The sequence below is a fragment of the Saccopteryx leptura genome, chromosome 11 (assembly GCF_036850995.1).
Source record: "Saccopteryx leptura isolate mSacLep1 chromosome 11, mSacLep1_pri_phased_curated, whole genome shotgun sequence".
Taxonomy (NCBI): domain Eukaryota; kingdom Metazoa; phylum Chordata; class Mammalia; order Chiroptera; family Emballonuridae; genus Saccopteryx; species Saccopteryx leptura.
The window spans coordinates 61,103,873-61,131,594 of NC_089513.1; the positions used below are offsets into that span (position 1 = coordinate 61,103,873).

General features: G+C 46.1%; 1 protein-coding gene across 1 annotated transcript; it reads left to right on the forward strand.

Annotated features, from left to right (window-relative positions):
- COPG1 (COPI coat complex subunit gamma 1) lies at positions 1 to 27,593 on the forward strand. The gene is made up of 24 exons (XM_066352441.1): positions 1 to 142; positions 1,087 to 1,139; positions 1,759 to 1,839; positions 2,104 to 2,175; positions 2,345 to 2,424; positions 3,901 to 3,976; positions 4,221 to 4,313; positions 4,735 to 4,821; positions 6,069 to 6,226; positions 6,310 to 6,443; positions 8,767 to 8,834; positions 9,068 to 9,256; positions 10,210 to 10,305; positions 13,531 to 13,774; positions 14,435 to 14,510; positions 17,959 to 18,062; positions 18,517 to 18,642; positions 19,205 to 19,273; positions 21,336 to 21,478; positions 21,813 to 21,984; positions 22,663 to 22,760; positions 24,355 to 24,493; positions 24,758 to 24,856; positions 27,136 to 27,593. Exons 1-24 carry the CDS (start codon positions 106 to 108, stop codon positions 27,264 to 27,266), a joined length of 2,625 nt encoding a protein of 874 aa, XP_066208538.1. The 5' UTR covers positions 1 to 105; the 3' UTR covers positions 27,267 to 27,593.
- The last annotated feature ends 129 nt before the right edge of the window (positions 27,594 to 27,722 follow it).

A 27,722-nucleotide genomic window follows, 5' to 3' on the forward strand; every position in this document is an offset into this window, starting at 1 on the left:
GTTACGTGGCTGCCGGAAGTGGCTTAGCGGACCGCCATCGGAGCACCGCTGGTAGCCCCGGCGGTCTATCACCAGGCGCTGCATTGCGTCCTCGCCGGCACCACCATGTTGAAGAAATTCGACAAGAAAGACGAAGAATCGGGTGAGGGGGCCCAGGCCTGAAGCTGGGCCTGGGAAGGGCTGGTCCATCTCGCAGGCTTTCACCATCTTTCCTGGGAGCCCTCCTTCGGGCCTTCTGTGCAGCAACCGAGGCCGAGGCCCAATGAGGGGCAGAGGCTTCTGCGAAGGTCCACAGCTGGTCAGTGGCAAGCCTCGCAGAGCCCGAGCATGGTCCACTGCCTTCCATTCATAAGCTCGGGCCGCTTTTCGCGGGGTGACCTTGGGCGGGTCACTCGCCTGTCTGGGTCTCAGTTTCTGCATCTGTCAGGAGAGTAGTAGATGCTCCTTTGTTCCTTTCTCTGTCGGATCTCTTGGGATTCGCCGGGGCTGCGTTGGTTCTGGCCAAACTGGGGTGTTATCCGTGGAGACAGTGTCCTGTGGCTCAGAACTTAGACTCGAGTTCATTTATTCAGCAAACATAATGAGCGCTTACTGCATGCCAGGCACTTGACTGTGTCCTGATACTGCAGTAAAACAAGTAAGACACACTCTGCCTGAGCCGGGGATATTAGAATGGTCATAGGCATAGTGGAGGAGAGAGACATAAACCAAATAATAATAAGGCATGTAGTTATTTGCAAGTATCACATCTGCTGTGATAAAACCTAGTCACTGGAAGATGGTGGTCTCCACATGTAGTAGGGTCTCAGTTATGTAGCTTTTGCATAAATGAATGCAAGACAAGACACTATGAAAGGCACAGAAAGATTAACAGGGCTGCTAAGTGACTGTCAGTGGTTTGGGGCAGAGGATGACTCTTGTATGAGAGAGGTATGATTTATATGCAGGTTATAGAGTTTTGATTGCCATCAGAGTAGTTAAAACTTGACTAGGTAGACAATAGGGACATCTGTCCCCTCTCTATGGAAGAGTTTTGAAAGTCAGGGTCAAAACTTGCACTCAGTCTTCTCTGTTTTCTGACTGTAGGTGGAGGCTCCAACCCATTCCAGCACCTTGAGAAGAGTGCAGTACTCCAGGAGGCAAGTGTCCTGCGCTCCCTCCATCTTTCATCATAATGTTCAGGATGGATGCAGTTGAGATACTAACACATTCAAAGTGCTGGTTTAGAGAACAATAGGGGAGAAGAAACCTGTTCCTGGAAAGACAGGAAAATTATTCCTAAAGAGTTTATTCTGCTTACATTTTTGTTCTTTATTTCTCTTTCTATTGTAGTTAACAAGCGTTTACTAAGTATCTGTTAGTTAGTAAACCAGTCCATTCCTAACATTTAAATTAAAGAAGATTTCAGGAGTTGTTAGATGAATAAAGAAAGAAAAACCCCTAACTCTTTCCTTATGAAAATAAGCTTATCTAAGCAAGTGCATTTATTTACTCTGGGATGTCTCAGCCCTTGAATGTGCTTGAGGATAGTCAATGGAAGGGAAACAATACACCTTTGTGTATTGGGATGATGTCTCACCAACTGAGCCATCTGGGCAGGGCAACAGTGAGACTTGATTGACATTGGCAGGCACCCCTTCATCTGCTAACTCCCTCATCCTTCATTTACTGCTCTCCACATTATGGCAGCCTCCACAGTGTCTGTTTCCCTTTTAATTCTCTGGCCTAATTCTAATATTTTTGGTCACTTTTTCTTAGGCTCGTGTATTTAACGAAACTCCCATCAACCCTCGGAAATGTGCCCACATTCTCACCAAGATCCTTTACCTCATAAACCAGGTAATAGGGGAAGGCTTAGAAGTGCAGAAAAATAGTGTTGTGGGATGCTGGGGTATACAAGTCAAACAGACGTTAGGCTATTTAAAAAGCTTTTGTGTGGTTGTAGCCAGTTGCCCAGCTTTGGGTCCTCAGCAGCCAACTGTGATGTGTTGCCTTTGATGGAGCCTCTGAAGGGTCTGAGGATCTGGCCTGGACTGATCGGCAGGAAGAGGCTTCTGGCTTCTTCTCCATCCCAAGCTGAGACTTCTTTCTTGATTAAAATAGGGGGAGCACCTGGGGACCACTGAAGCAACCGAGGCCTTTTTTGCCATGACTAAGCTCTTTCAGTCCAACGATGTAAGTGCCCCAACCCCAGCTTTCCTTGAGATGGGACAGCTGTGACTGGGGGGTGGGAAGACCAAGGGAAAGTGACCCCACCAGTCAGTGTGAACTGGAGTTTTCTTTTTCTGACCCTGGCCCTCATGCTTGGCTCAGGGTCATAGGGCTTTTTCCATTTCTTTCCCAGCCCACCCTCCGTCGGATGTGCTACTTAACCATCAAAGAGATGTCTTCTATTGCAGAGGATGTCATCATTGTCACCAGTAGGCAAGTCTTGGGTCTGTGGATGGTTCCTCTGATGGGTTCTATTGATGCAGAGGCCATTTTTCCTTATGTATACCAGACAACGGGACTTTTTTTTTTTTAAGTTTATTTACTTATTTTATACAGAGAGGAAGGGAGAGAGAAACATTGATCTGTGTCTATATGTGTCCTTACTGGGGATTGACCGGCAACCTTTGTGTATTGGGATGATGTCTCACCAACTGAGCCATCTGGGCAGGGCAACAGTGAGACTTGATTGACATTGGCAGGCACCCCTTCATCTGCTAACTCCCTCATCCTTCATTTACTGCTCTCCACATTATGGCAGCCTCCACAGTTTCTGTTCCCCTTTTAATTCTCTGGCCTTAGTTTGAGCACAAACCCTTCCTTCCCTTGATTTCTCTCAGTCAACTGAGCCAGCTAGATTCTCACAAAAACTAGTGAGTACCTAGCTCGAACCCAAGAAAGAGGGACAGAAAATGTGGGAGGTATACAAATAGGCTTCTTTACTAAGTACTGGTTTCTACATTAGGTGAAGTGACTCAGGGTACAGATGTGACTAAGATATAATCCCTACCTGTAAGAACTGGGGCTGAGCTCTCTTATTTCTTTTTGTCAAGTTTTTCTGTGGTGGCTATAGAGGAGGAGGTCATATATTCATTTCTAGGTTCATTTAGAAAGTATGTATTAACTGTCTATCCCTGTGTTTAGCTCTGGGAATAGAGCAGCAAACAAGACAGACACGGCCTCTGCAGCCCCTGCATTCCCAGAGAAATAGCCATGCAGTCAGGGCATTCAGATAGGATATAATACAGTTTACTATGGGATGTATGTAGAAGAACTGTCTGAATGGAGTCCTGAAGGAAGAGTGAGAAATAGCAGAAGTAGAGATGAGGGAACAAGGAGTTCTCCAGGCTAAAGAGCTAGCATACCCAAACCCCTGGAGAGGAGTGACTACATGGCTAATTGGGCACCTCTTTGTTAAAGAGTTTATGCTTGGTGGTAATGGCAGTAGGAGGCCTCGGAAATGTTGTTTTAGTAAAAGCAAGGGAGCGACCTAGTCAGTTTTTTTTTTTAATTTATTTATTCATTTTAGAGGAGGCAGAGAGAGAGAGAGAGAGACAGAGAGAGACAGAGAGAAGGGGGGGAGGAGCAGGAAGCATCAACTCCCATATGTGCCTTGACCAGGTAAGCCTAGGGATTTGAACCGGCGAGCTCAGCATTCCAGGTCAATGCTTTATACACTGCGCCACCACAGGCCAGGCAACCTAGTCAGTTTTGAGTTTTATAAAAAAAAAAAATTCTCCATCTGGCTGCTTTATGGAGTTTGGTTTGGATGGGGCAAAAATAGAGAAAACTAGTCAGGAGACGTGTAGTAATCCAGGCAGGTGTGACGCTGGGAGCTCCAGAGGACTGGGTAAGGACTTGGGCTTGGGGAGGGCAGCCCAGACGTGTGGACAGTGCCTTCTCCCTCTGCAGTCTGACAAAGGACATGACCGGGAAAGAAGACAACTACCGGGGTCCAGCCGTACGAGCACTCTGCCAGATCACTGATGTGAGTGAGTTTGCTGCCCCTACCCAGCCATCTGTCCTTTTCCTCTTTTCATCAACGTTCAGTCTCGTGCTTTGCATGCTTTAAGTTGTTCTCGTTCCTGGGCAAAGCACTGAGCCAGCTGATGATGGGTGGGGTGCGCAGGAAACATGTTTGCTTCTTCCTCCCCTCACTTCTCCACATCCCATCACCTGCATTCCTGAAGGTTACTGAGGATCGATTGGGTCCCCACTCCTTGTCCCCACAGAGCACCATGCTGCAGGCTATTGAGCGCTACATGAAACAGGCTATCGTGGACAAGGTGCCCAGTGTCTCCAGCTCTGCCCTGGTGTCTTCCCTGGTGTGTACCTGCAGTTGGGGCCCTGCAGGGCCAGGAGTTGGGGGAGGGGGCAGGATCGGGAAACTGAAAAAAATATCAGAGTTGTTTTTCAATAGGTAATAGTCACATAGATCTTAGAGTCCCACTTACCTTCTTAGGGAAGAGCTCCAGGGAACTCTGGATTGATTGGGGAGGGGCTGGTTGAATGGCCTTGATCGATCCTTTAGGGGGACAGATTGTTGGGAGTTTGGGCCTGGGAGAGGGAGGGTGAGAGCCATCCTGTGCTGTATACCAACCATCTCAAGAGGACCAGGACAATGGAAAGGACCTAGGCTTTAAGGGAAAAACCATGGCTGGCTGAACTGCTGTCCAGCTCAGGTCAGGAATTGTGATGGGAGAGCCTCCTGCCTGCCTGCTCTTTAATGTGCCCTGTTGCCCACAGCACCTGTTGAAGTACAGCTTTGACGTAGTCAAGCGCTGGGTGAATGAGGCCCAGGAGGCAGCATCCAGTGATAACATCATGGTCCAGGTGAGTTGTGAGCGGAGCAGTGGTATTTAAAATACTTAGGCAGATGGTATGGCACTGGCCAGTCAAAATAGACTCTCACTGTAGAGATCCTGGTGGCCCCTCGCCAGAGCAGGCTTTATTCCTTTGGTCATTGGATTTGGGGGAGATTTGGGAGATTTTGCAAAGCAGGGGGAGCTGGAGGCTTGGGTTAGAGACTGCTTACCTCCTGATGCCAAAATATTAAAAGTTATTTTGATAAACAGCCGAGTATTGTTTTGGATTATGCGATGTAACAAACCCGGCCCAGTCAGGCGGAGGGCCTTTGCCCAGCTGGCTTTGTTAGTGATGCATGGAAATAACAAAGCTCTTCTTTAGTGATCTAGGCCAGGAATTCTTTCATCCATGTGGGGCTCAGTTTGCTTGTCTGTAAAGTGGGAGTAAAAGCTTCTGCCTCATAAAGCTGTGAGGATAAAGTGAGACATCTGGAACATCTGATGCATATGGTACATACCTATGGGCTGTCCCTATGTGTTTATCTCTTCACCTTCTCCTCACCTTTGCACTGATTCTCATCTCCAGGGTCAGCTGTGGCCCCTCAAAATAATTCCCAGGGTCAGAGACGCTTCTCACATAGAGGGCACCCACAGGCTTCTTAGTGCTTGAATACCATTCTGGTAAGGAAAAGAGAAGAGCAAAAGAGACAGGAAATAACTTCGTACACCTCACATCTCTAGAATGGAGTTTCTGAATTTCGTTCAGGTCCTCTAGATCTTGCTTTGTCAGTACCAGCCCTGAGTCCTTGGTGAATCAGTGGGCTACTATCTGTCTATGTAAGGTTTACCATTATAAGGCCTCAAATGTGAGGTATCTCGCATGACACTTTACAACACATGTTCATGCTTAGGGCCCAGCCCCCTCTTTCTCTTGTCTGAAGACACTGGGTTTCATCCCATTCTTTCCTCTCTGCGGTGTATGTTGTCCCCTTTCACATCTGTGCTCATGATACCTGTCAGGGCCTTGGCCAGAATTGGGGCAGGCGTGAGAATTACAGATATATTCATGTGCTTTGTTGACCACCTTGTCAGGAGCTGTTTATACAGACCTTCTGGGGCACTGTCGCAGCTGCTCTTTGAGGCAGCTACTGTGGTACTCATTTTAGAAATGAGAAGGCTGAAGCCCAGAGAGATGCAGTCGCTTGCCCGGGGCCACACAGCTAGTAGACCTAGGCTTCTCATGTTTGTACTCTGCTATTATCTTGTGTCCTCCAGTATCATGCACTGGGGCTCCTATACCATGTGCGGAGGAATGACCGCCTGGCTGTCAATAAGATGATTAGCAAGTTCACCCGGCATGGCCTGAAGTCCCCCTTTGCCTACTGCATGATGATCCGGGTGGCCAGCAAGCAGCTGGAGGAAGAGGACAGCAGGTAATGACCTCGTTAGATGATGCCTCATTCAACCTACCATGTTGGGCCATTTCCAACTTCTTCCTGCCTGTGTTCTTTTGTAGCCGTGACAGCCCACTGTTTGATTTCATCGAGAGCTGCTTGCGCAACAAGCATGAGATGGTGGTCTATGAGGCTGCCTCAGCCATCGTCAATCTGCCAGGCTGCAGTGCTAAAGAGTTGGCCCCGGCTGTGTCAGGTTACCAGACATTCCTTCATCCCAGTCTTATACGTTTGTGCCTGCTGGAAACTAGGCCCTGAACCAGGGCTTAGAAGAAGAAAGAAAATTCCCTCATACAGGCCACAATCTAATGTTAAGAAAAGGAAGTCTGACCAGGCAGTGGCGCAGTGGATAGAGCATTGGACTGGGATGTGGAGGACCCAGTTCAAAACCCTGAGGTCACCAGCTTGAGCACAGGCTCATCCAGCTTGAGCGCGGGGTCACTGGCTTGAGTGTGAGATCATATACATGACCCCATGGTCGCTGGCTTGAGCTCAGGGTCACTGGCTTGAGCAAGGGGTCACTTGCTCTGCTGTAGCCCCCCAGTCAAGGCACATCTGAGAAAGCAATTATTGAACAACTAAGGTGCTGCAACGAAGAATTAAGTCTTCTCATCTCTCTCCCTTCCTGTCTGTCTGTCCCTAGCTGTTCCTCTTTCTGACTCTCTCTGTCAAAAAAATTTAAAAAGAAAGAAAAAAAAGGAATTAGTTCCTATAGGCACTTGCTCTGTGCCAGGCACTCTGCTGCGGCCTCTCACATGTGTTACATTTAGATGGTGGGGTAGTTTGAGTTCCATCTTACCACTAGGAGGCTGGGCTCTGGGAAGTGGTGTAGGTGAGCTTCAAATCTGTCTACCCTGTTGGGCTTGCTAGTCATGGCAAGAGGACCTGGTGGAACCCAGGATTAATGAAATCAGGGTGTGCTCCATAGGGGCTGAACTGTCTCAGGTAAAGGAGAAAGCGAGTAAGAGATATTTCAGAGCCTGGACACTGGATCCTGATAGCCAGGGTGAGAGCCCTGGCTCTGCCACTTAGCAGCTCAGCCTGGGCAATCCTCCATCCTCTCCGTGCTTCCCCTTCTCTGGCAGGTGGATAGTAATCATGCCTGCTACATAAGGTTACATTAGGCAGTAGACTTGTATGATCTATACCAGTGGTTTACAATAGTGCTTAGTACCATGGTGAAAGTTTTCTTTGCTGTTACTAAAGAGAATCCACCTGCCTTGAAGTTGTTTTATATCAAGTCTGAGCATTTATTCATTGCCTGTTTGTGCAGGTCCTTGTGTTAGGTGTTGCAATCTCAGTGTATATCAAAATAGCAAGCATGTAAGTATTCTAAGTGGTTGGTACTGAAAAGTGGGTACATTGGAGAGGTTAGAAAAGGAGAGGTTCTTAGGGATGCTAAACACAGATGCAGAGAGGGGGAGAGTTAGGTTCTCTAAGGACAAATCTAATACAAGCCAAGATGTTATGGGAGGGGAGTTTGAGTTGTAGATTTTTTGGAATGAATGAATCTGTTTTTCTGATCTTTATAATAATGGTATAACCTGGCCAGGCAGAGAGTTGGGGTTCATGTTTGGAAAGAGTTTCCCCTTTCTTCTTGGAAACAAAAATACAAGAACTAAATGAATTCATTCACTGATTTGAGTATTCATTCATTGTAATTGTATTTCCCGTATTTCTAGAAATACAAAAGACAAATAAGACAGAGCCTTCAAAATAAGAGTTATTTTAAGAAAAACAAAGATAAGTACTGAAAAAGTGTGAAAGAATAAAAGCCACATTATAGAAAGGAACATGGATACCTCAGAAAACAGTAGTCATGTTTACTACTACCAAGAATGCAAAACTGAGTCCTGAGCTTCCTGACAACTAAGGCACAGGAAAGGATATGCTGCCTGCCGTGTCCCTGCGTAGTAAAGGAACCAAGGCCATTGTTTAAGCCACAGCTGAGGAAGTTCTGTTGGTTTCTGTATGTACCTCAGGAGAGAGGAGTGGAGTTCTTCTTCAAAGGGGTCCGTGACTCGGGCTTCAGGTGCAGACAGTCCTAGATTTCAGTCCTGGCTCTGCCATCTACTGACTGCTAACCTAGGCTTACTTTAGTTGCTTTACTTTGTGCCTCAGTCTCCTTATCTGTTATATGGGGATAACAGTAGCTGCTTCATTAGGTTGTGAAGAATCAAAGAGACAAGGCATAGCAGCTCCTCTGCACAGTGCCTGGCACATAACAAGTGCTTCGTAAACAGCACCTCTTGTCATTCACAAGACCCATTTGGCTGTCACATGTATATTAAGGCTCTGTGCCCATGGCTCAGGTAACCAGGGAGAGAACTTGCCCTCTTGGTTGAGGTGGGGGTGCCAGCAGGGAAATGAGCTGAGTGAGGAGTCTAGGTCTGAACAGTCTCAGAGCCCCTGCATGCTCTTGATTCCCCGTTCCTGCCCATCCCCTGGAGGCCTGCCTGGGTTTTCCCAGCTGCTGAGCAGTGAGGGCAGACTGGCACATGGCATCCGTCTTCCCACAGTGCTCCAGCTTTTCTGCAGCTCCCCCAAGGCCGCTCTTCGCTACGCCGCTGTCCGTACCCTCAATAAGGTAAGGATCAGGGGTGGGCAGAAGTGGGGGCTGGCCTTCTGAGAGGGTCAGGGGAGGTGGCCTGTTGCAACTGGAGGTATTTTCTAGTCTCTGAACTTGGATGAGTGTAGCCCTGGTCCCAGTTACTTTCTACTAGATGGTGAGATGAGTTCATCTAAAGAACCTCTGACCAAGCCAGACGCGTCCAGTGGAATGACAGAGTCCTGTATTTTATCTCTTTCCTCCTAAAATAGGTTGCCATGAAGCATCCATCAGCAGTGACAGCCTGTAATCTGGACCTGGAGAACCTGGTCACAGACTCGAATCGCAGCATTGCCACGCTGGCCATCACCACCCTCCTCAAGACTGGTAGTGAGAGCAGCATCGACCGCCTCATGAAGCAGATCTCCTCTTTCATGTCGGAGATCTCGGATGAATTCAAGGTACCCAGGGCCCTTTGGGAGCACCCACACTCTCCAGAGTCAGGATGATGCTCTGTGCCCTTTGACCTGGGGGGCTGGCTGTTCAGGCTGAAGGACTTAGTGGAGAAGGCTGGTACATAACCATTCCCGGGGTTTGGCCTTGGGATCTGTCCACAGTTCTGCCTCTAGTGTTTGTCTGTATCGTTCCTTTGTGCGGCCAGTTGGCAGGGACTAAGGAGTAATCGTTGTCAGAGATGATGCTGTTTTCCAGTTTGGGGTGATGGTGGTGCTGTTAATTGTTTGGGGAAAGAGGGAGAAGGTTATGTCTTGCATGAAGGAAGAGAAAACATAATTTAATGATAGTGACGGCAGACATGTTGTGTTTGTGGGCACCAGGTGGTTATCTGGTAGAAATTTGGAAATACTGAGCTCAAACAAGAGACTAAGATCTGGGAGTCAATGCATAGAAGAGGTGTTTAAAACCATGGGAGGTGATAAGATGAAGAGACTGTGAGAGGAGAGGAGAGGAGAGGAGAGGAGATAGGAGGAGAGGGGTTGGCGGGGAGGGGGGGGAGGTGTGGGATAGGAGACAGAATACCCAAAGGAGTCAGAGAAGCTGAAGGGAATATCAGAGGAGTGGAGAGTGGTAGGAAGAGAAGCATAGAAGCAGAACAAGTGAGATGGAGAGGCGGTCATAGACTTACCTGGATGTCTGAGTAGCCAAGCGGAGTTTTGGGTCCCAGAGTATGGATCCGGGACTTTTGGGACTGCTCTGCCTGCCACCCTGCCCTGGATGGGCTCCGGGATCACGTGCTTCCCTGAGGGTGGAGATGGAGTTCCTCTTGTTTTCCTGCCCTGTGTCACATCTGGGGTCTGACGTTGCCTAAGGAAGGACATCATTGGCACTTAGTGGAACTAAGTAACTCCACCTTGGTGGCAGGAGGCTGCTGCTTATGCATGTCTGTTTGACTCAGGTGGTGGTTGTCCAGGCCATTAGTGCTCTGTGTCAGAAGTATCCTCGCAAACACGCTGTCCTCATGAACTTCCTGTTTACCATGCTGCGAGAAGAGGTAAGAGTAGGGGGGCATGCAGAGCATGCTGGGAACGACTTGGCTGCTGGCTTCACTCCATGTCAGTTTGGGTTTACCCAGATCAACTTGTTAACTGGGTAGATTTCCTTGTTTCTGTGGCCCTTTAAAAGAACTCCTCATGAACCAGTGGATAAACATATAGCAGTTACTACTAATAATAACAGTAATAATTAAGACTTAGTACCTTGGCTTTAAAGATACAGTAGATACCCTGAGGTGATGCTTGTGTAGATGATGGGGAATCGTTTTTTATACTAGTAGCTAGTGTAAAAATATTCTAGACCATTTCTGGAGCTCCACGGGGGTGTTTTCCTGTGAAACCTATGCTAATATTGTGACATTTGTTCTATTTTTTCCTGACATGAATTAGTGATTCACTTACACCACCTTTCTTCGATGACTCAACAAAACCAGTTAATTCAGAGGGGCAGAAGGAGCATGCTTTTGGAGTAGATTTGATGTCCAGATATATGGTACCCCTTTGCCCCCAGAGTGGCCCTTGGACCAAAGCAGTAGAGGAGCCATTGTCTTGGGTGTTTGGGAACCCCAAGGGAAGGGAGGAAACCACTAATGCTTAGGGAGCCTTCAGCTAATGGCCCGGCACTTTGAAGACACTACACAGCGTACACAATCTTGTGGTCCTCATAACAGGCCTTGTCCGTAGACATTATTTTCTCCCTTTAAAAACCAGAGATTTGAGACTCTGAGAGGTGAAGTAACTGCCTGTCGTTACCTGACCAATACATGTCTGAGCCAAGATCTGAACCCAGATCTTACTCCAGAGCCCACAATTTTCTCTTGAAATTTATGGTTTCATATAACAGTTGAGTGTAATACCTTCACTTATTAGAGTACAGCACTTAGACACTGAGACCTTGTCTTTTAGAAATGTGTCTGTTCCAACTTTCTGCAGAGGTTTGTCATTTTCTAGTTAGAGCAGCTGCCAGCAAAGCCTTGATGCTTTTACTCTGAAATTGGTACCCATCAGGCTGGCTGAGTGGCTATAGAACTGATAACAAAAACAGTGCTTGAAGGTTTACAGTGTACCTACTCATATAACAGCCTTATTGAAAGGTACAAATGCATCTTATTTATTCTTCAAAATAACCTGTGAGGTAAACACACTGATGATCCTCATTGTGAAGGAGTATGAGGCTCAGGTAAGAAAAATGGCTCACAGCCATAAAACAAAACTAGTCTGAGAACAGGGGCCAGATTTGATCCACAGATAAGTTTTACTCGACTTGTACAAAGTTTTAAACATTTCAAATTAGTAGCCATTATTAAAAATTCAGGAAAACAATTACCACCACCACCATAACAGATTTCCACTTTCTCCTGAAAAACTTGTCAGATCTGGCAACACTAGGCTGAGTGGTGGTTTCCCTCTTCAGATGGGACAGGCCCTGTCCATTGCCAAGCTTCCCATTCAGTCTGCTTAGTGTTGCCAGGTTACATGCCTGGTCCCTATTGTCATCTCACTTGCCACCTTTGCCATCAAAGGTAGCAGATCATAGACTTGATCTAGGACCTTCTGACTCTCCGCTGCCCTGTTCTGCCTTTTTTTAAATTGTAGTAAAACATGCATGACAAAATTTACCATCTTAATCATTTTTAAGTATGTAGATCAGTATTAAATATATATAATGACATTGTTGTGCCAACATTTCTTTTTCATCTTACAAAACTGAAATTATACACCTATTAAACACCAACTCCCCAATTTCTGCCCCTCAGCCCTCGGCTACCACCATTCTACTTTCTATCGCTATGAATTTGACCTCATATAAGTAGAATCAAGCAATTCCACAATCTATTTGTCATTTTGTGACTGGCTTATTTCATTGAGCATAATGTTGTCAAAGTCTTACCACATTGTAGCATATGTCAGAATTTTCTTTTTAAGGCTGGAAAGAAAAAGGCTGAATAATAATATTCCACTGTATATGTAGATTACATTTTGTTTATCCATTCATCTGTCAATGGACACTTGGCCTGCTTCACCTCTTGGCAATTGTGAATAAATACTGCTATGAATGTGGGTGTACAAATATCTCTTCAAGAGCCTGCTTTCAATTCTTTTGGGTATATACCCAGAATTGCAACTGGGATCATATGGCAATTCTCTTTTCTTAAAGTTTTGTGGGTTGTTTTTGTTGGGGGTTTTTTTTTTGTATTTTTCTGAAGCTGGAAACGGGGAGGCAGTCAGACAGACTCCCGCATGCGCCCGACTGGGATCCACCCGGCACGCCCACCAGGGGGCGATGCTCTGCACATCTGGGCGTCGCTCTGTCGCGACAAGAGCCACTCTAGCGCCTGGGGCAGGGTCCAAGGAGCCATCCCCAGTGCCCGGGCCATCTTTTGCTCCAATGGAGCCTTGGCTGCAGGAGGGGAAGAGAGAGACAGAGAGGAAGGAGAGGGGGAGGGGTGGAGAAGCAGATGGGCGCTTCTGTGTGCCCTGACCAGGAATCGAACCCGGGATTTCCGCACGCCAGGCCGACGCTCTACCACTGAGCCAACCGGCCAGGGCTAAAGTGTTTTTTTTTTTCCCGTGAAGTGAGAAGCAGGGAGACAGAGACAGACTCCCACATGTACCCGACCAGGATCCACCTGGAATGCACACTAGGGGGCAGTGCTCTGCCCATCTGGGGTGTTGCTCTGTTCCAACTGGAGCCATTCTAGCAACTGAGGTGGAGGCCATGCAGCCATCCTCAGTGCCCAGGCCAACTTTGCTCCAATGGGAGTAGAGAGTTACAGAGCAAGGAGAGGAGGAAGAGTGGAAAAGCAGATAGGTGCTTTTCCTGTGTGCCTTGGCTGGGAATTGAACCCAGGGCTTCCACACGCCGGGCCAATGCTCTACCACTGAGCCAACCAGCCAGGGTCTTTTCTTAAAGTTTTTGAAGAAACAACATACTGTTTGCCGTAGCATCTGCATCACCCACTTTTGTCTTTTATCTCAAAATTAGGAAGAAAATAACTCAAAATGTTTCTATTAAACCAATGTTTGACCTGGAAAGACCCCAGCAAACATTCAATTCAGGTCTTTTGTTTTCTACAAAAAGGAGATTGAGTGCAGAGAGTCGGGTTTCTTGTCTCCAAGTTCTGTGTTTGGACCATTGTCTTTGGTCCTGGTTAGGCTCTGAGCCTCACACCTCAGTCTGGAGTGAGCAACCTCCTTGTTTAGCTCAACCCTTCCCACTGCAGGGTGGCTTTGAGTATAAGCGGGCCATCGTGGACTGCATCATCAGCATCATTGAAGAGAACTCAGAGAGCAAGGAGACAGGACTGTCGCACCTGTGTGAATTCATTGAAGACTGTGAGTTCACTGTGTTAGCCACCCGCATCCTGCATCTCCTGGGCCAGGAGGGGCCCAAGACCAACAACCCCTCCAAGTACATACGCTTCATCTACAACCGAGTGGTCTTGGAGCATGAGGAAGTCCGGGCAGGTAGGTCTGAGAGAGAGCTGAACTTGGGCTTTTAGCTTGTTCTTGAGTAGATGTCCCTGGGAAAGGGCCTGAGCCCCATTGGGAACAGGACACTTGGTGTCCTTAACTCACAAGCTCAGTTTTTGATAATATTGTAGAAGGACCACAGATGCTTGGGAGTCATCTAGTTGAATGGTTAACCTATTTGTTTTATTGTTTTTTTTAAAGTTTCAATTTATATTAGTATTTAACTTTTTTTAACAATAGCCTTGAGATATAATTCACATATCATGAAATTCACTCTTTTAAATGAATGCAATTCATTGTGCAACCATCATATTATTAATTTTATTTTTAATTTGCTATTTTTTTCCTCATGCCCACTAGACAGGTTTTTATTTTCAGTAGGTGGTAGTCATGAAGTAATTAATTGTTCATCTTCTCCTTGATGTTAATTTAACACTTAACTATGTATTAAGGCCATTTGGATACAGAAGCTGAGAAGCCTGGCATTGTGGCCAGCTCCTGGGACATCATCATAATTAATGCTGCAAAGGGCTCCTAGGACCCTAGACTGGGGATGCCAGGAAGTTGAGACCAGGCAGTGGCAGTATCTGCCAGAGCCATTTGTTGTTTTGGCTCTGGTGTATCAGGTATGTTTTATGTGCTTCCTAAACACAGGGGCTGTGAGTGCTCTTGCCAAGTTTGGAGCCCAGAATGAAGAGATGTTGCCCAGTATCTTGGTGTTGCTCAAGAGGTGAGTCTAGGCCTGAGGGCTCTAATGGATGAGAGAGTTCTCTCAGGCTCAGACAGTTTTCCTTGGTCTCTTATTAAGTAAAAGGGAGGAAGGATGAAGTATACAACTATGGATTGTAGGGGGGAAATACAAGGTATAGAAGAGCATGAAAAAAAATAACATACAAATATGCCTTCACCCAGATGTGACTGTTGTTCATTTGAGTTTAAAAAAAGAAAAACTTGCCCTGGCCAGTTGGCTCAGCGGTAGAGCGTTGGCCTGGTGTGCGGGGGACCCGGGTTCGATTCCCGGCCAGGGCACATAGGAGAAGCGCCCATTTGCTTCTCCACCCCCACCCCCTCCTTCCTCTCTGTCTCTCTCTTCCCCTCCCGCAGCCAAGGCTCCATTGGAGCAAAGATGGCCCGGGCGCTGGGGATGGCTCCTTGGCCTCTGCCCCAGGCGCTAGAGTGGCTCTGGTCGCGGCAGAGCGACCCCCCCCCCCGGAGGGGCAGAGCATCGCCCTCTGGTGGGCAGAGCATCGCCCCTGGTGGGCATGCCGGGTGGATCCCGGTCGGGCGCATGCGGGAGTCTGACTGTCTCTCCCTGTTTCCAGCTTCAGAAAAGTACAAAAAATAAAATAAAATAAAAAAATAAAAACTGGCCCTGGCCAGTTGGTTCAGTGGATAGAGCATCAGCCCAGCATGCGGACATCCCGGGTTTAATTCGGACATCCCGGGTTTAATCCCTGGTCAAGACACACTTGAGAAGTGACCATCTGCTTCTCTTCCACTCCTTCTTTCTCTCTTTTTCCCTTCTCTCTTCTCCTTTTCTCTCTCTTCCCTTCCTTCAGTCAGTGGCTTGACTGGTTTGAGCGTCAGCCCAGGCACTGAAGATAGCTTGGTTACTCCGAGCATTTGCCTTAGGTGCTGGAGATAGCTCGGTTGATTTGAGCATTGGCCCCAGATGGTGGTTGCCAGGTGGGTCCTAATTGGGATGCATATGGGAGTCTATCTTCCTCTCACTTAGGAGAAAAAAATTTTTTTACTGAGATATAATTAGCGAACCTTACAATTCACCCATTTAAAATGTATATGATGGCTTTTAGTGTATTTACAGAGTTGTACAACCATTACCACAATCTAAGTTTAAAAGATTTTTCTCAACCCCCAAAATAAATGCTCTATCAATTAGTAATAATTTTATACTCCCCTTAAAATACCAACACCACCATCCCTAGACAACCATTAATCTACTTCTGTCTCTATGGATTTGCCTATACTGGATATTTCATATAAATTCCATCATATAATTTGTGGGTTTTTTTATTTTTGAGAGAGCAACAGGAAAGGAAAGAGCATGTGAGAAGCATCAACTTGTAGTTGCTTTCACTTTAGTTACGCATTGACTGCTTCCAGGGGAGGGAGGAGAGAGAATTTGTGGCCTTTTGTGTCTCTGGATTCTTCAAAATATTGTCAAGGTCCATCCATGTTGCAACATGTACCAGTACTTCATTTCTTTTTATTTACTTTTTTTTTTATTCATTCATTCATTCATTTTTAGAGAGGAGAGAAAGAGTGAGAGAGAGAGAAGCAGGGGAGGAGCAGGAAGCATCAACTCCCATATGTGCCCTTGACTGGGCAAGCCCAGGGTTTCGAACCAGTGACCTCAGCGTAACAGGTCATGTGTATTTTTCTGAAGCTAGAAACAGGGAGGCAGTCAGACTGACTCCTGCATGCGCCCGACCGGGATCCACCCGGCATGCCCACCAGGGGGCGATGCTCTGCCCATCTGGGGCATTGCTCTGTTGCAACCAGACCCATTCTAGCGCCTGAGGCAGAGGCCACAGAGCCATCCTCAGCGCCCGGGCAAACTTTGCTCCAGTGGAGCCTTGGCTGCGGGAGGGGAAAAGAGAGAGAGAGAGGAAGGAGAGGGGGAAGGTTGGAGAAGCAGATGGGCGCTTCTTTTGTGTGCCCTGGCCGGGAATCGAACCCGGTACTCTTGCACACCAGGCTGACGCTCTACCACTGAGCTAACCGGCCAGGGCCCAATCATCAGTTTTTCGTTGCAACACCTTAGTTGTTCATTGATTGCTGTCTCATTTGTGCCTTGACTATGGGCCTTCAGCAGACCGAGTAACCCCTTGCTCAAGCCAGCGACCTTGTGTCCAAGCTGGTGAGCTTTGTTCAAACCAGATGAGCTCTCACTCAAGCTGGCAACCTCGGGATCTCGAACCTGGGTCCTCCGCATCCCAGTCCAACGCTCTATCCACTGCGCCACTGCCTGGTCAGGCTCATTCCTTTTTATTAGCTAATAATATTTCATTATATGGCTATACTACAGTTTATTTAGCCACTCATCAGTTCATGGACATTTGGGTTGCTTCTACTTTTTGGCTCTTGTTAATAATGCTACTATGAACATTCCTATACAAGTTTTTATGTGGACTTGAGTTTTTGGTTCCCTGGAGGATATAACTAGGAATGAAATTACGGGGTCATATTAAATTCTTTTTTTTTAAAAAAAACAATGCTTTTGGATACAGGAGATTGATTGCCTCCCTCACTGGGTGGATCCAGGGAATATGAATATGGTCATCTCCTGTAAACCCTTTGTGGGGTTTTTTATTTTTTATTTTTTTTGGCAGAGACAGAGTCAGAGAGAGGGACAGATAGGGACAGACAGACAGGAAGGCAGAGAGATGAGAAACATCAATTCTTCGTTGCAACACCTTAGTTGTTCATTGATTGCTTTCTCATATGGGCCTTGACCATGGGCTACAGCAGACTGAGAAACCCCTTGCTCGATCCAGCAACCTTGGGCTCAAGCTGGTGAGCCCCTGCTCAAGTTTGCGACTTCAGGGTCTCGAACCTGGGTCCTCCACATCCCAGTTCGATGCTCTATCCACTGCGCTACTGCCTGGTCAGGCCCTTTGTGGGTTTCATGGTTGGATACCACATCTGGGAACTGAGCTCCCAGAACTTTATTTATTTATTTTTTTGTTTATTTTTAGTGAGAGGAGGGGAGGCAGAGAGAGAGAGAGAGACTCCCGCATGTGCCTCGACCCGGATCCACCTGGCAAGCCCACTAGGGGGCAATGCTATGCCCATCTGGAGCTGTTGCTCCTTTGCTCAGCAACTGGGCTGTTGTTGTTTTTTTAGCGCCTGAGGTGGAGGACATGGAGCCATCCTCAGTACCCGAGGCCTATTCCTTGTACCAATCGAGCCATGGCCGCAGGAGGGGAAGAGAGAGAAAGAGAGAGAAGAGAAGGGGGAGGGATGGAGAAGTAGATGGTCGCTTCTCTTGTGTTCCCTGACCAGGAAACAAACTTAGGACATCCAAATGCCAGGCCGATGCTCTAGCATTGTGCCAACCTTCCAGGGCCCCCAGAGCTTTATGAGAGCAGCTTTCTCTCACCACTGATGAAACCCTGCAGGGTCCCAGTCAAAAGTGCCTTGTGTTCTGGCTGCAGGTGTGTGATGGACGATGACAATGAAGTGAGAGACCGCGCCACCTTCTACCTCAGTGTCCTGGAACAGAAGCAGAAGGTCCTAAATGCAGGCTATATCCTAAACGGTGAGCCTTTCCCTGTCTCTCTGTGACTCCTTACCAGAGCAGTGACCCTTCTCATCACTGCAGAGCTGGGTAGGGGTAATCTGAGGTAAGACACTCTTTCCTCGACTTCCATGGCAACTTCATGGCATCCCTGTGAACCCAGGAGACCTTGGGTCATGTGGTTCAGACCAGTGTGGGTGAAAATAGCCCAGTGAATTGAAAAGCTCGTCATTAATAAAAAAATTCTCTATTTGTACAGCCCCTTACCCTTATCAGTCACTCCTGCGTGTATGTTTGTTCCCTACACCATTCCTTTCAAGGAGGTTGTGGATGAGGAAGTAGCAGCTCAGAGTTAGGGGACTTTCTCAGGGTCATGCAAGCTAGACCACAGGACCTCAGTTTTCCATGGGGGGTTCCTAGTGCTCATTCTGCCATGTGTTCCAAGCAAAGTGACCACTCTCCTCCTGGCCTCTAGGTTTGACTGTGTCCATCCCTGGTTTGGAGAGGGCTCTACAGCAGTACACTCTAGAACCATCGGAAAAACCTTTTGACCTCAAGTCTGTGCCCTTGGCCACCGCACCCATGGCAGAGCAGAGAACAGGTAAGTAACACCTCTACTTTTTTCAGAGGCCCTTAGGTTCAGGCCTTCATTGGAGGATTTGCATTGGCCATGAAGCTGCTCATGCTAACCCGGATGGGTGGGGTTGTGCTGAAGGAGGGAATAATCCTTTTTGTCTTTGGTTCCAGGAACTAGAGACAGACAAATACTTACTCTCTTTTTTCTTTTCTTTTTTTTTTTTTTTTTTGAGAGAGAAGCCTCAACTCGTTCCACTTAGTTATGCCATTGATTGCTTCTCATAAGTGCCCTGACTGGGGTTCAAACTGACAACCTCGGGGCTTAAACTGCTGACCGGGGGTTGAGCCAGCACCCTCGGGATTGATGATCCTGGGGTCAGGCCAGCGACCCCAGGATCAAGCTAGCAATCTCAGTGCTCCAGGACATTGCTCTGTGCACTGCGCCACCAGCAGGGCTCTTTGCTCTCTTTCTCACATGTTGTATATTACACACTCAGGAAATGATAACCCCCAAATAACAGCACCATGCTCAGCACCACACTGCCCCGTTACTGCAGTTTCATAATGATGTGTATTTGCTCCTGCAGAAGGCACCCCCATCACAGCAGCCAAGCAGCCTGAGAAAGTGGCAGCTACCCGACAGGAGATCTTCCAGGGTGAGTAGTAGTACTGGGAACTCTCAGGAGCAGGGCTTAGTATCAGGGAAATTCAGAGTAAGAACTGTTGCTTAAAAAAAAAAGAACTGTTTATTGGGTTTGTCCTGACTGCTGGGCCCTGAAACTACTTCCGACAGTATGTTTGATCATCATGTGGAAGATACTGGTTCCATTTGAAATTTGAGGAATTGGATGTTCAGAGAGGGTAATTTGCCCAGCATTGCACAGCAAGAAAGTGAAGGGGCTAGAATTACGATCCAAATAAAACTGGCTCAGAGCTGCCTCTCAGCCTTGGTTCTGAAGGCACAAACCTCTGGAACCCAGGCCAGTTCAGGATGTCTGATTCAGCATAATTGGGGTCAGAGGACAGTGGTACTTTTTCTTGGGTTCCAGATGTGTTCAGTGGATATTGTATTGTAACAATTTAAGTATTTATTTATTCCTCTGCTCTTGCATTTTTAAGGGGGAGGAAGTGTATCTAATTGTCAGACCATTTTAATCATTGAATTTTTACCTTCAAGGACTAGTACATACTCCTTTTCCTTTGTGAAGCCCTCCTTGATCTGCTAAGCTCTCTGTCACTTCTACTTCATATCTTCTGTCTTTTTATTTTTTTAAGTGAGAAGAGGGGAGATAGACTCCTATATGCGCCCCAACCGGGATTCACCCAGCAACCCCCTATCTGAAGCCAATGCTTGAATCAACCGAGCTATCCTCAGCACCGGGGCCAATGCTCCAACCATTTGAGCCACTGGCTGCAAGAGGGAAAGAGAGAGAAGGGGGTGAGGGAGGGGAAGAGAAGTAGATTGGGGAGAGAGAGAGAGGTTGAGAGAGAGAGGAGAGAGAGAGAAAGACAGGAACATCGATCCATTCTTGTATGTGCCCTGACTGGGCATTGAACCAGCAACCTCTGAGCTTCTGGCTAGTGTGCTAACCAACTGAGCTATCCAGCCAGGGCGAGGAGTTCAATTTAATTGGGAAGACAAGTTGAAAGTCTTAGAGCAGAGGTCTTCAAATATCTGTAGATATCAGAGTCATCTGAGGAAATTGTTAGAAATTCAGATTCCTGGGTCCAAAACCCAGAGATTCTGATAAAGCAGATTTAGGATGGGTTCAGGAATTGCTGTTCTTAACAAGCTCCCACCCCCAGGTAATTCTGACAAAGGTGATACATGACCATAGTTTCAGGAATCCTGTCCCTTCCAAAGAATAGGGGAGGGAACAGCATCTTTTTCTTTTTTGGGGGGGGCTTAATTTATTGGGGTGACATTGGGTAATTAAAATTATACAGGTTTCAGATGCACAAATCTACATTACATCATTCATATATTGCATTGTGTGTCCACCACCCCAAGTCAAGTCTTCCTCTAGAGAGCAGCGGCTTTAGCTGTCATAGGCAGACAACATGTGCAGACAGCTGCCAGATGCCGCATTCACCTGGACAGGCCAGGGTGGGGTCCGTAGGGCTAGGCTTGACCTAGCCCACAGATACCCACGTACCATTCAAGTCGGCTTTTTTGCAACACTCTGAACCTGAAACATCTCTTTTTTTAATATATTTTTTGTTTTTTTAAAATTTTTGTATTTTTAAATTATAGCTGACATCTCACTAATACAATACTTTATTAGTTTCAGGTGTAAAATGAAACATTTTTTATTGGCCATTTGTCTTAACTAACAAATGAAGATTGTTCTTTTACCTAATTCTGTAGCTATAAAAGCATTCATCTCATCCTCTTAGTATTTTCCTACTTTCCATCTTCTTTTAAGACTCTTTGTTGAGCTCCTAAAGTTGAGAGGGTTCTCCAGATGGATTATACCTAGAACATTAGGATCTCCCAGTTAGTTTGTTGTTTCTGAGGTCTTTTGTGAAACAGAGGGGAGGACAGTATGAGAAAATGTATCAGTATATTTAGGAAATAGTAAACAGTTGTATATACATATCCACCCATCTCAACAGTATGATAGACCTTAAGAATTGGGCATGAACATTTATTAGAAACCATCACAATTTGATCTGGGAATTGAGAAGCTGAGTAAATGTGTGGCCTGTGGTTTTCAGAACAGTTGGCAGCGGTGCCAGAGTTCCAGGGTCTGGGCCCCCTCTTCAAGTCTTCGCCTGAACCTGTGGCCCTCACTGAGTCAGAGACAGAGTATGTCATCCGCTGCACCAAACACACCTTCACTGATCACATGGTGTTTCAGGTGAGCAGGGAGGGCTGAAGCCCTGCTGAATCCTGAGACCAGGGAATGGTCCCTGGTCTGATGGGTCCTGTAGGATAATGGCTTTCCCCGTACTGAGCTGGTTGGGAGCACAACTTGATGACTGAATCTGTCACCAGCAGTTATGTCTCTGTTATGTCCCTTGACCCAGGACCTTTCTGGTTCCTGAGTGTCCGCATGGAGACAACAACCCTGAGCAGGGTAACTGGGTTGGGAGTCACCTTGGCCCATGGAGAGGTAGAATCTCCTGGCTCTTCCACTGCGACAGGACCCAGACCTAGAGCAGTGTCTGAGTAACCCCCTCCTCTCGGTCTAGTTTGACTGCACGAACACACTCAATGACCAAACCTTGGAGAACGTCACAGTGCAGATGGAGCCCACAGAGGCCTATGAGGTGCTCTGTTATGTGCCTGCCAGGAGCCTGCCCTACAACCAGCCTGGGACCTGCTACACACTGGTGGCACTGCCCAAGGAAGACCTCACAGCTGGTGAGCGCCTCTCGAGATACCAACCTGGCTTCGTGGTAGCCCTCAGGATGGAATGGGGTGGGCAGCTTGTGCACCAGCCACTTAGCTCTCATTGGCGCTTCAACTCCTTGATTTCAGTTCTGAGGAGAAGGGCTATGTGCCAGGTACTTTTCGTTGCTTCCTCATAAGAGACCTCTGGGGATAAGGACTGCCATCCCTGTTCAGAGAGGAGGAAACAGACTCGGGCTAAATAGCTTATCTAAGTTCACATGGCTGTAAGAGGCAGAAGCCAGGTCTCTCTGGTATTCAAACCAATATGCTTTTAATATACCATTAAAGAGTACAAAGGCACAAACACTAAAACATCCTGAATCTACTCCTCCCAAGGAAACCATCTGCTTCTTTTTCCAGGCCTTGGCCATTGGGCCTATTGCTGTTATGTGGACCTAGCTATCCTATGTCATTTCTGCTTTTCTTCCTTCCTTCCCCACAAGGTATTTCTCACGCCCATGATTTGACTCTCCTGCCCTTAACAAGGTGGTACCTTCTGTCCAGATTTGTGGGGTTGGACGGCATGTTGCCACTACTGATAATGTAGCAAAGGCCTAGAGGGCCAGCTGTGGCCACCTGCCCTGTGGAGGAGTTCATCCCCTGTAGGGGCTAGGGACATCCTGATAACCCAGCCTTTCTTTCCCACAGTGGCCTGCACATTCAGCTGCATGATGAAGTTCACTGTCAAGGACTGTGACCCCACCACTGGGGAGACTGATGATGAAGGCTATGAGGATGAGTATGTGGTAAGAAGCTAGTGTCAGGGAGTTCAGTTTTGCTCTTGAGGCTGAGGACAGTTCCCTCCAGGAGCTGACAGCCACATCTTGAAGCATTTTCTTGCTGTTTTGGACTTTAATAGCTCTCTTTGAAGGAAACTGTTTTTAACTTGAAAAAGTGCATGCTCACTTATAAAAAGAAAAGTTGGGAAATACAAAAACAAAGTATAAACAGACATTATCCATAGTCCTTGAGAGTTATTTGGTGGTTGGGGGAGAGTTATATAATTGAGGTCATTCTGTACATTATAGATCTTGCTGTTTTCACTTAAACATGGTGTATTTCCCCATGTCATTACAAATACTTTGTAAACACAATTTTTAATGGCTTTAAAATACTCACATAGCTATATCATAACTCACTTGATTCCTTTAACATTGGGCATCTGGGATTCCACATTCTTACCATTTATAAATGCTGCATTGAACATCCCTTTGGGTACAAATTTTTATCTACATTTCAGATTATTTCGTTAGGATAGATTCCTAGAAGTAAAATAATTAGGTCAAAGGGTAAGCATAATTTTAATTTTAAGACTTTGAATTCATATTGGCAAAATGCTTTCTAGAGAAATGTGATGACTTTGCATCTGCTAGCCAGTTGTTTTTTTTTTGTTTTGTTTTTAGCCAGTTGTTTCTTATATATATAAACTGAAACAACCCTTCCCAGTTTCACTTTTCTGAGCTTGGAAGGAATCATTTGGGCTTTAACCATGGGGGAGTGGCTCAGTACCACCTGAGTGTAGATCACGATGCTTAGTGTAAGGATGGAGATTGTTAAGAGTTCCTTATAACGAGAGGGCCATTCACTGTGGAATACAACTGACATTACTGTTGTGTTGTGTTACCCTAGAAGTGTTGTTGAGGAAGGGCCTTCCCTGAGCCAGCAATGACCCAGTGGGCAGGAACTGCTCTAGGACTAAGCTCCTTGGAAGAAGTGGGTCTGAAGCACTGCTTCTCCTATAGGAGCTGAGTCCTACTTAACACATACCTTAAACATCTGCAAGAATAGGGGCTCAGTGAAGATCTGTTGAGTGAATGAATGGGAAACCTTTACATGCACTTAGTCCAAGCTGAAGGGGATAATTATGTGTCATGTTCAGGGAGAACACAGCTAAGAGGGTAATGTGGGTCAAATATCTGTCAGACTCAGAGGATACAGCTGAGGTAAAGGAGAGGATCTGATGAGTCATAAGAGTGACAGAGCCATAAGAATCAGACCTCTGTGACTGTTCCTGTACAGTCCCTGGATCCTTGAGGCACTGAGTCCAGGCAGGCTTCAGAAGGGATGTGATCTTGTAGCTAACACCATCAGGTGAGTACTTGGGTCAGGATGTTTTCCAAGAGACTGCTTGGCTACCTTGAGTACCTTGAGAACAGGTACCCGCTTAAGTTACTGTGTATTCCCAGAACCTAGTACAGTGTTCAGCACCTAGGAAGTAACTGCTTAATATGTTGCAGGAAAGAGTGAGCAGTGAGTTCAGAGCAGAGGTCCAGAGGTGTGCAGAGCAAGGTCTTTCTCCATTGGAGGTATGTGCCTAACTTTTAACCTTCATCTACTCAGTTGGAAGATCTGGAAGTCACCATAACTGATCACATCCAAAAGGTCATGAAACTGACCTTCGAAGCAGCCTGGGATGAGGTAGGGGATGAGTTTGAGAAGGAGGAAACATTCACCTTGTCTACCACCAAGACGCTTGAAGGTAAAATCCTTGGCTAGTGTTGATATGGTCATCATAATCCCTCCCTGCTCCTCCCCCTGCCCCACTAGGATCCAGGGCCATGTCTAGAACACATACTTCATATGCCATTTCATTAAAAGCCCTTCAGAACAGCATTGGGAAGGGTGGCACAAAGGGGAGACAGGTTATGTGCCTTAACTAATACAAAATAATATTGAATGTAAACTAATTGAAAAAAATTAAAAATAATATGTGTCTTAATGATACTATGATTTCTTTCTACAGAGGCTGTGGGAAATATTGTGAAATTCCTAGGAATGCACCCTTGTGAAAGGTCAGACAAAGTGCCAGATAACAAGAATACCCATACATTACTCCTGGCTGGTAAGCAGCATTTCCATTTGGGAAAAGTGTGGGTAGCTTGTAGCCCAAATGTCACTGCATCCTGGGCTGTGGGCTTCCAGTGGTAACACCAGGACTCAAAATTCAGTGTTGAAAATTCACAAAATAATTAAAGATCGACAGTGAAATGTCTTCCTCCTGACCCTCGCTGCCACTCATCCAATTCCCTTCCAACAGGAAACCATTGTTACTATTACAGACATCAGTATTGTCCTTCTAGTGATTCTATGGTTATAAAAGCTAATGTGTACAGGCCTGACCTGTGGTGGCGCAGTGGGATAAAGCGTCGACCTGGAACACTGAGGTCGCCGGTTCCAAACCTTGGGCTTGCCTGGTCAAGGCACATATGGGAGTTGATGCTTCCTGCTCCTCCCCCTTCTCTCTGTCTCTCTCTCTCTAAAAAAATCAATAAATAAAATATTAAAAAAAAAAAAAAAAAAGCTAATGTGTACATATTTCCCCTTTTTTTTGGACAGAGACAGAGAGAGAATCAGAGGGTCAGAGAGAGGGACAGATAGGGACAGACAGGAAAGGAGAGAGATGAGAAGCATCAGTTCTTCATTGTGGCACCTTAGTTGTTCATTGATTGCTTTCTCATTTGTGCCTTGACCTGGGGGCTACAGCAGAGTGAGTGACCCCTTGCTCAAGCCAGCAACCTTGGGCTTCAAACCAGTGACCTTTGGGCTCAAGCCAGTGACCATGGGGTCATTTCTATGATCCCGTACTCAAGCCAGCGACCCCGCGCTCAAGCCTGGGTCCTCCGCATCCCAGTCCAATGCTCTATCCATTGCTCCACTGCCAGGTCAGGCATATTTCCCTTTTTTTATTCAAATGTTTATATACAAATGGTTTTGCTTTTTACTTGACAATGCATATTGGAAATCTTCCCTATCAACACATAAGAGTTTCCTCGTTTTTTAAAAAAAACTGAAAAAGTATACATAACAAAATTTATCATTTTACCCATTTTTAGGTGTACAGTTCAATGGCATTAAGTACATTTGTATTATTGTGCAATTATTGCCATCATTCATCTTCAGAAGTTCTTTATTCCACTGTGTGGACATACCATATTTTACAGAACCAGCCTGACTGATGAACATTTAGATTGTTCCAATCTTTTAGTGTTAGAAAAAACGCTAACATGAATAATCACATATACACATGTGTACCTACACACAAACTTTATTTTGCTTGTGTGCACTGAGGTCAAAGTGCATTTCTCATTTTGATAAATATTTCCAATTGCTTTCTATTGGAATTGTATGCTGGACAAGGCAATGTGTTATAAAATTTTAATGACCTTTGCCAGTCTGAGTGGAAAATAGCATCTTGGTATAGTTTTATTTTACATTTCCTATATATTGAATGACATTAAGCATCTTCTCAAATGTGAAGTACCATTTGTATTTACTTCCTGTTTTGTGAATTGTTTTCATATTCCTTGTCTAATTTTCTAATAGGAATGGGATTTTAAGCATTTGTCATGGAAATTTTTAAACACACAAAAGAACTGAATAGTTTAGTGAGCCCCCATCTGCTCATCCTCCAGCTTCATACTACAGCATCTATATGCCTGTTTGTTTTCTTCCCTTCCCCTCAAATTATTTTAAAGCAAATTACAAATATAGCATTATATATGTAAATCTTTCTGTATCTGTATGTTCCATTAAGAGATAAAACCTTTTGTTTAAAAAGGAGGGGGACAATATAATTATCACACCTAAAACAATGAACAAAAGGAAATGGGTGAGCTTTTTTGCTGAGTGTTTATAAACACGGTTGGTAGGTACTCTGCTTCAGTGCTCTGCTCACAGCTGACAGCCCCTCAGCCTGTGTTTCCGGCCACAGTGGAGCAACCCTGTCCCCTGGGTCTTGCAGAGATCAGCTCTGTGGTTTTGTCATTGTGGGGCTGTCCCTTCATCTGTACTCTTAGATTCAGCCAACATATGTGAGAGCATCTGTGATACCAGGTATACCCTTAGATATCCATAAATTCATTTGATCTTGGCAGAAGCTTAGAATATGTTAGTACGCTTAGTACCTCCTCCACTTTCTGGTTGAAGATTTTGTAGCTTAGAGAGGTTAAATGACTTGTGCAATGCCTCACTCAGGGATTTCAGCTTGGTTTTCCTGATCCCAGGCCCACTCCCACTTCACCACCCCACAGCTGCCTTGATCAGTTGCTTCTAATGGCACCTCAGCATAGCCTCTGCAGTCCTCTCCTGCCTTACACACTTGTACTTCTCTCTTCCTTTTAGGTGTGTTTCGGGGTGGTCATGACATCCTGGTACGCGCCCGGCTGCTGCTTTTGGACACAGTTACCATGCAGGTGACAGCCAGAAGTTCAGAGGAGTTGCCAGTAGACATCATCTTGGCATCTGTGGGCTGAGGCCAGCTTGCATAGGCCCGACTCCTACCCTTTCCCCCCAGCACTCTGCAGAAGCTGCACCTTCCTCATGGACCCCGTGGAAAGTCCCTCCTAAGCCTCTGTATTCAAAAACAATTAGGAATCATTGAGAATTTTTTAAAATGTAACTTTTGCCCCAAGACTTTCAGGGGGTGACTATTTTTTTTTTTAAGGATGATTTTGCATTTATTCTAGAACTTGCTGCCCTGCCTGCCAGGGAAGGATTAATAAAATACTTGCATCTCCACTTTAATTTATCCCCTAAGACACTAGCTTGTCCCATAAATAAATCGGCGTGTATTTATTGAATGACTGCTACTTCTGCAGACTCATGCTTAGGGGCTCCACCTTCCCCTTCTAGGCCTCCCCACCACCAAGAAAAACACCTACTCTATCCCCTTTGCAGCCATAGCCCTTTGGCTGCTGTACTTACCTTGA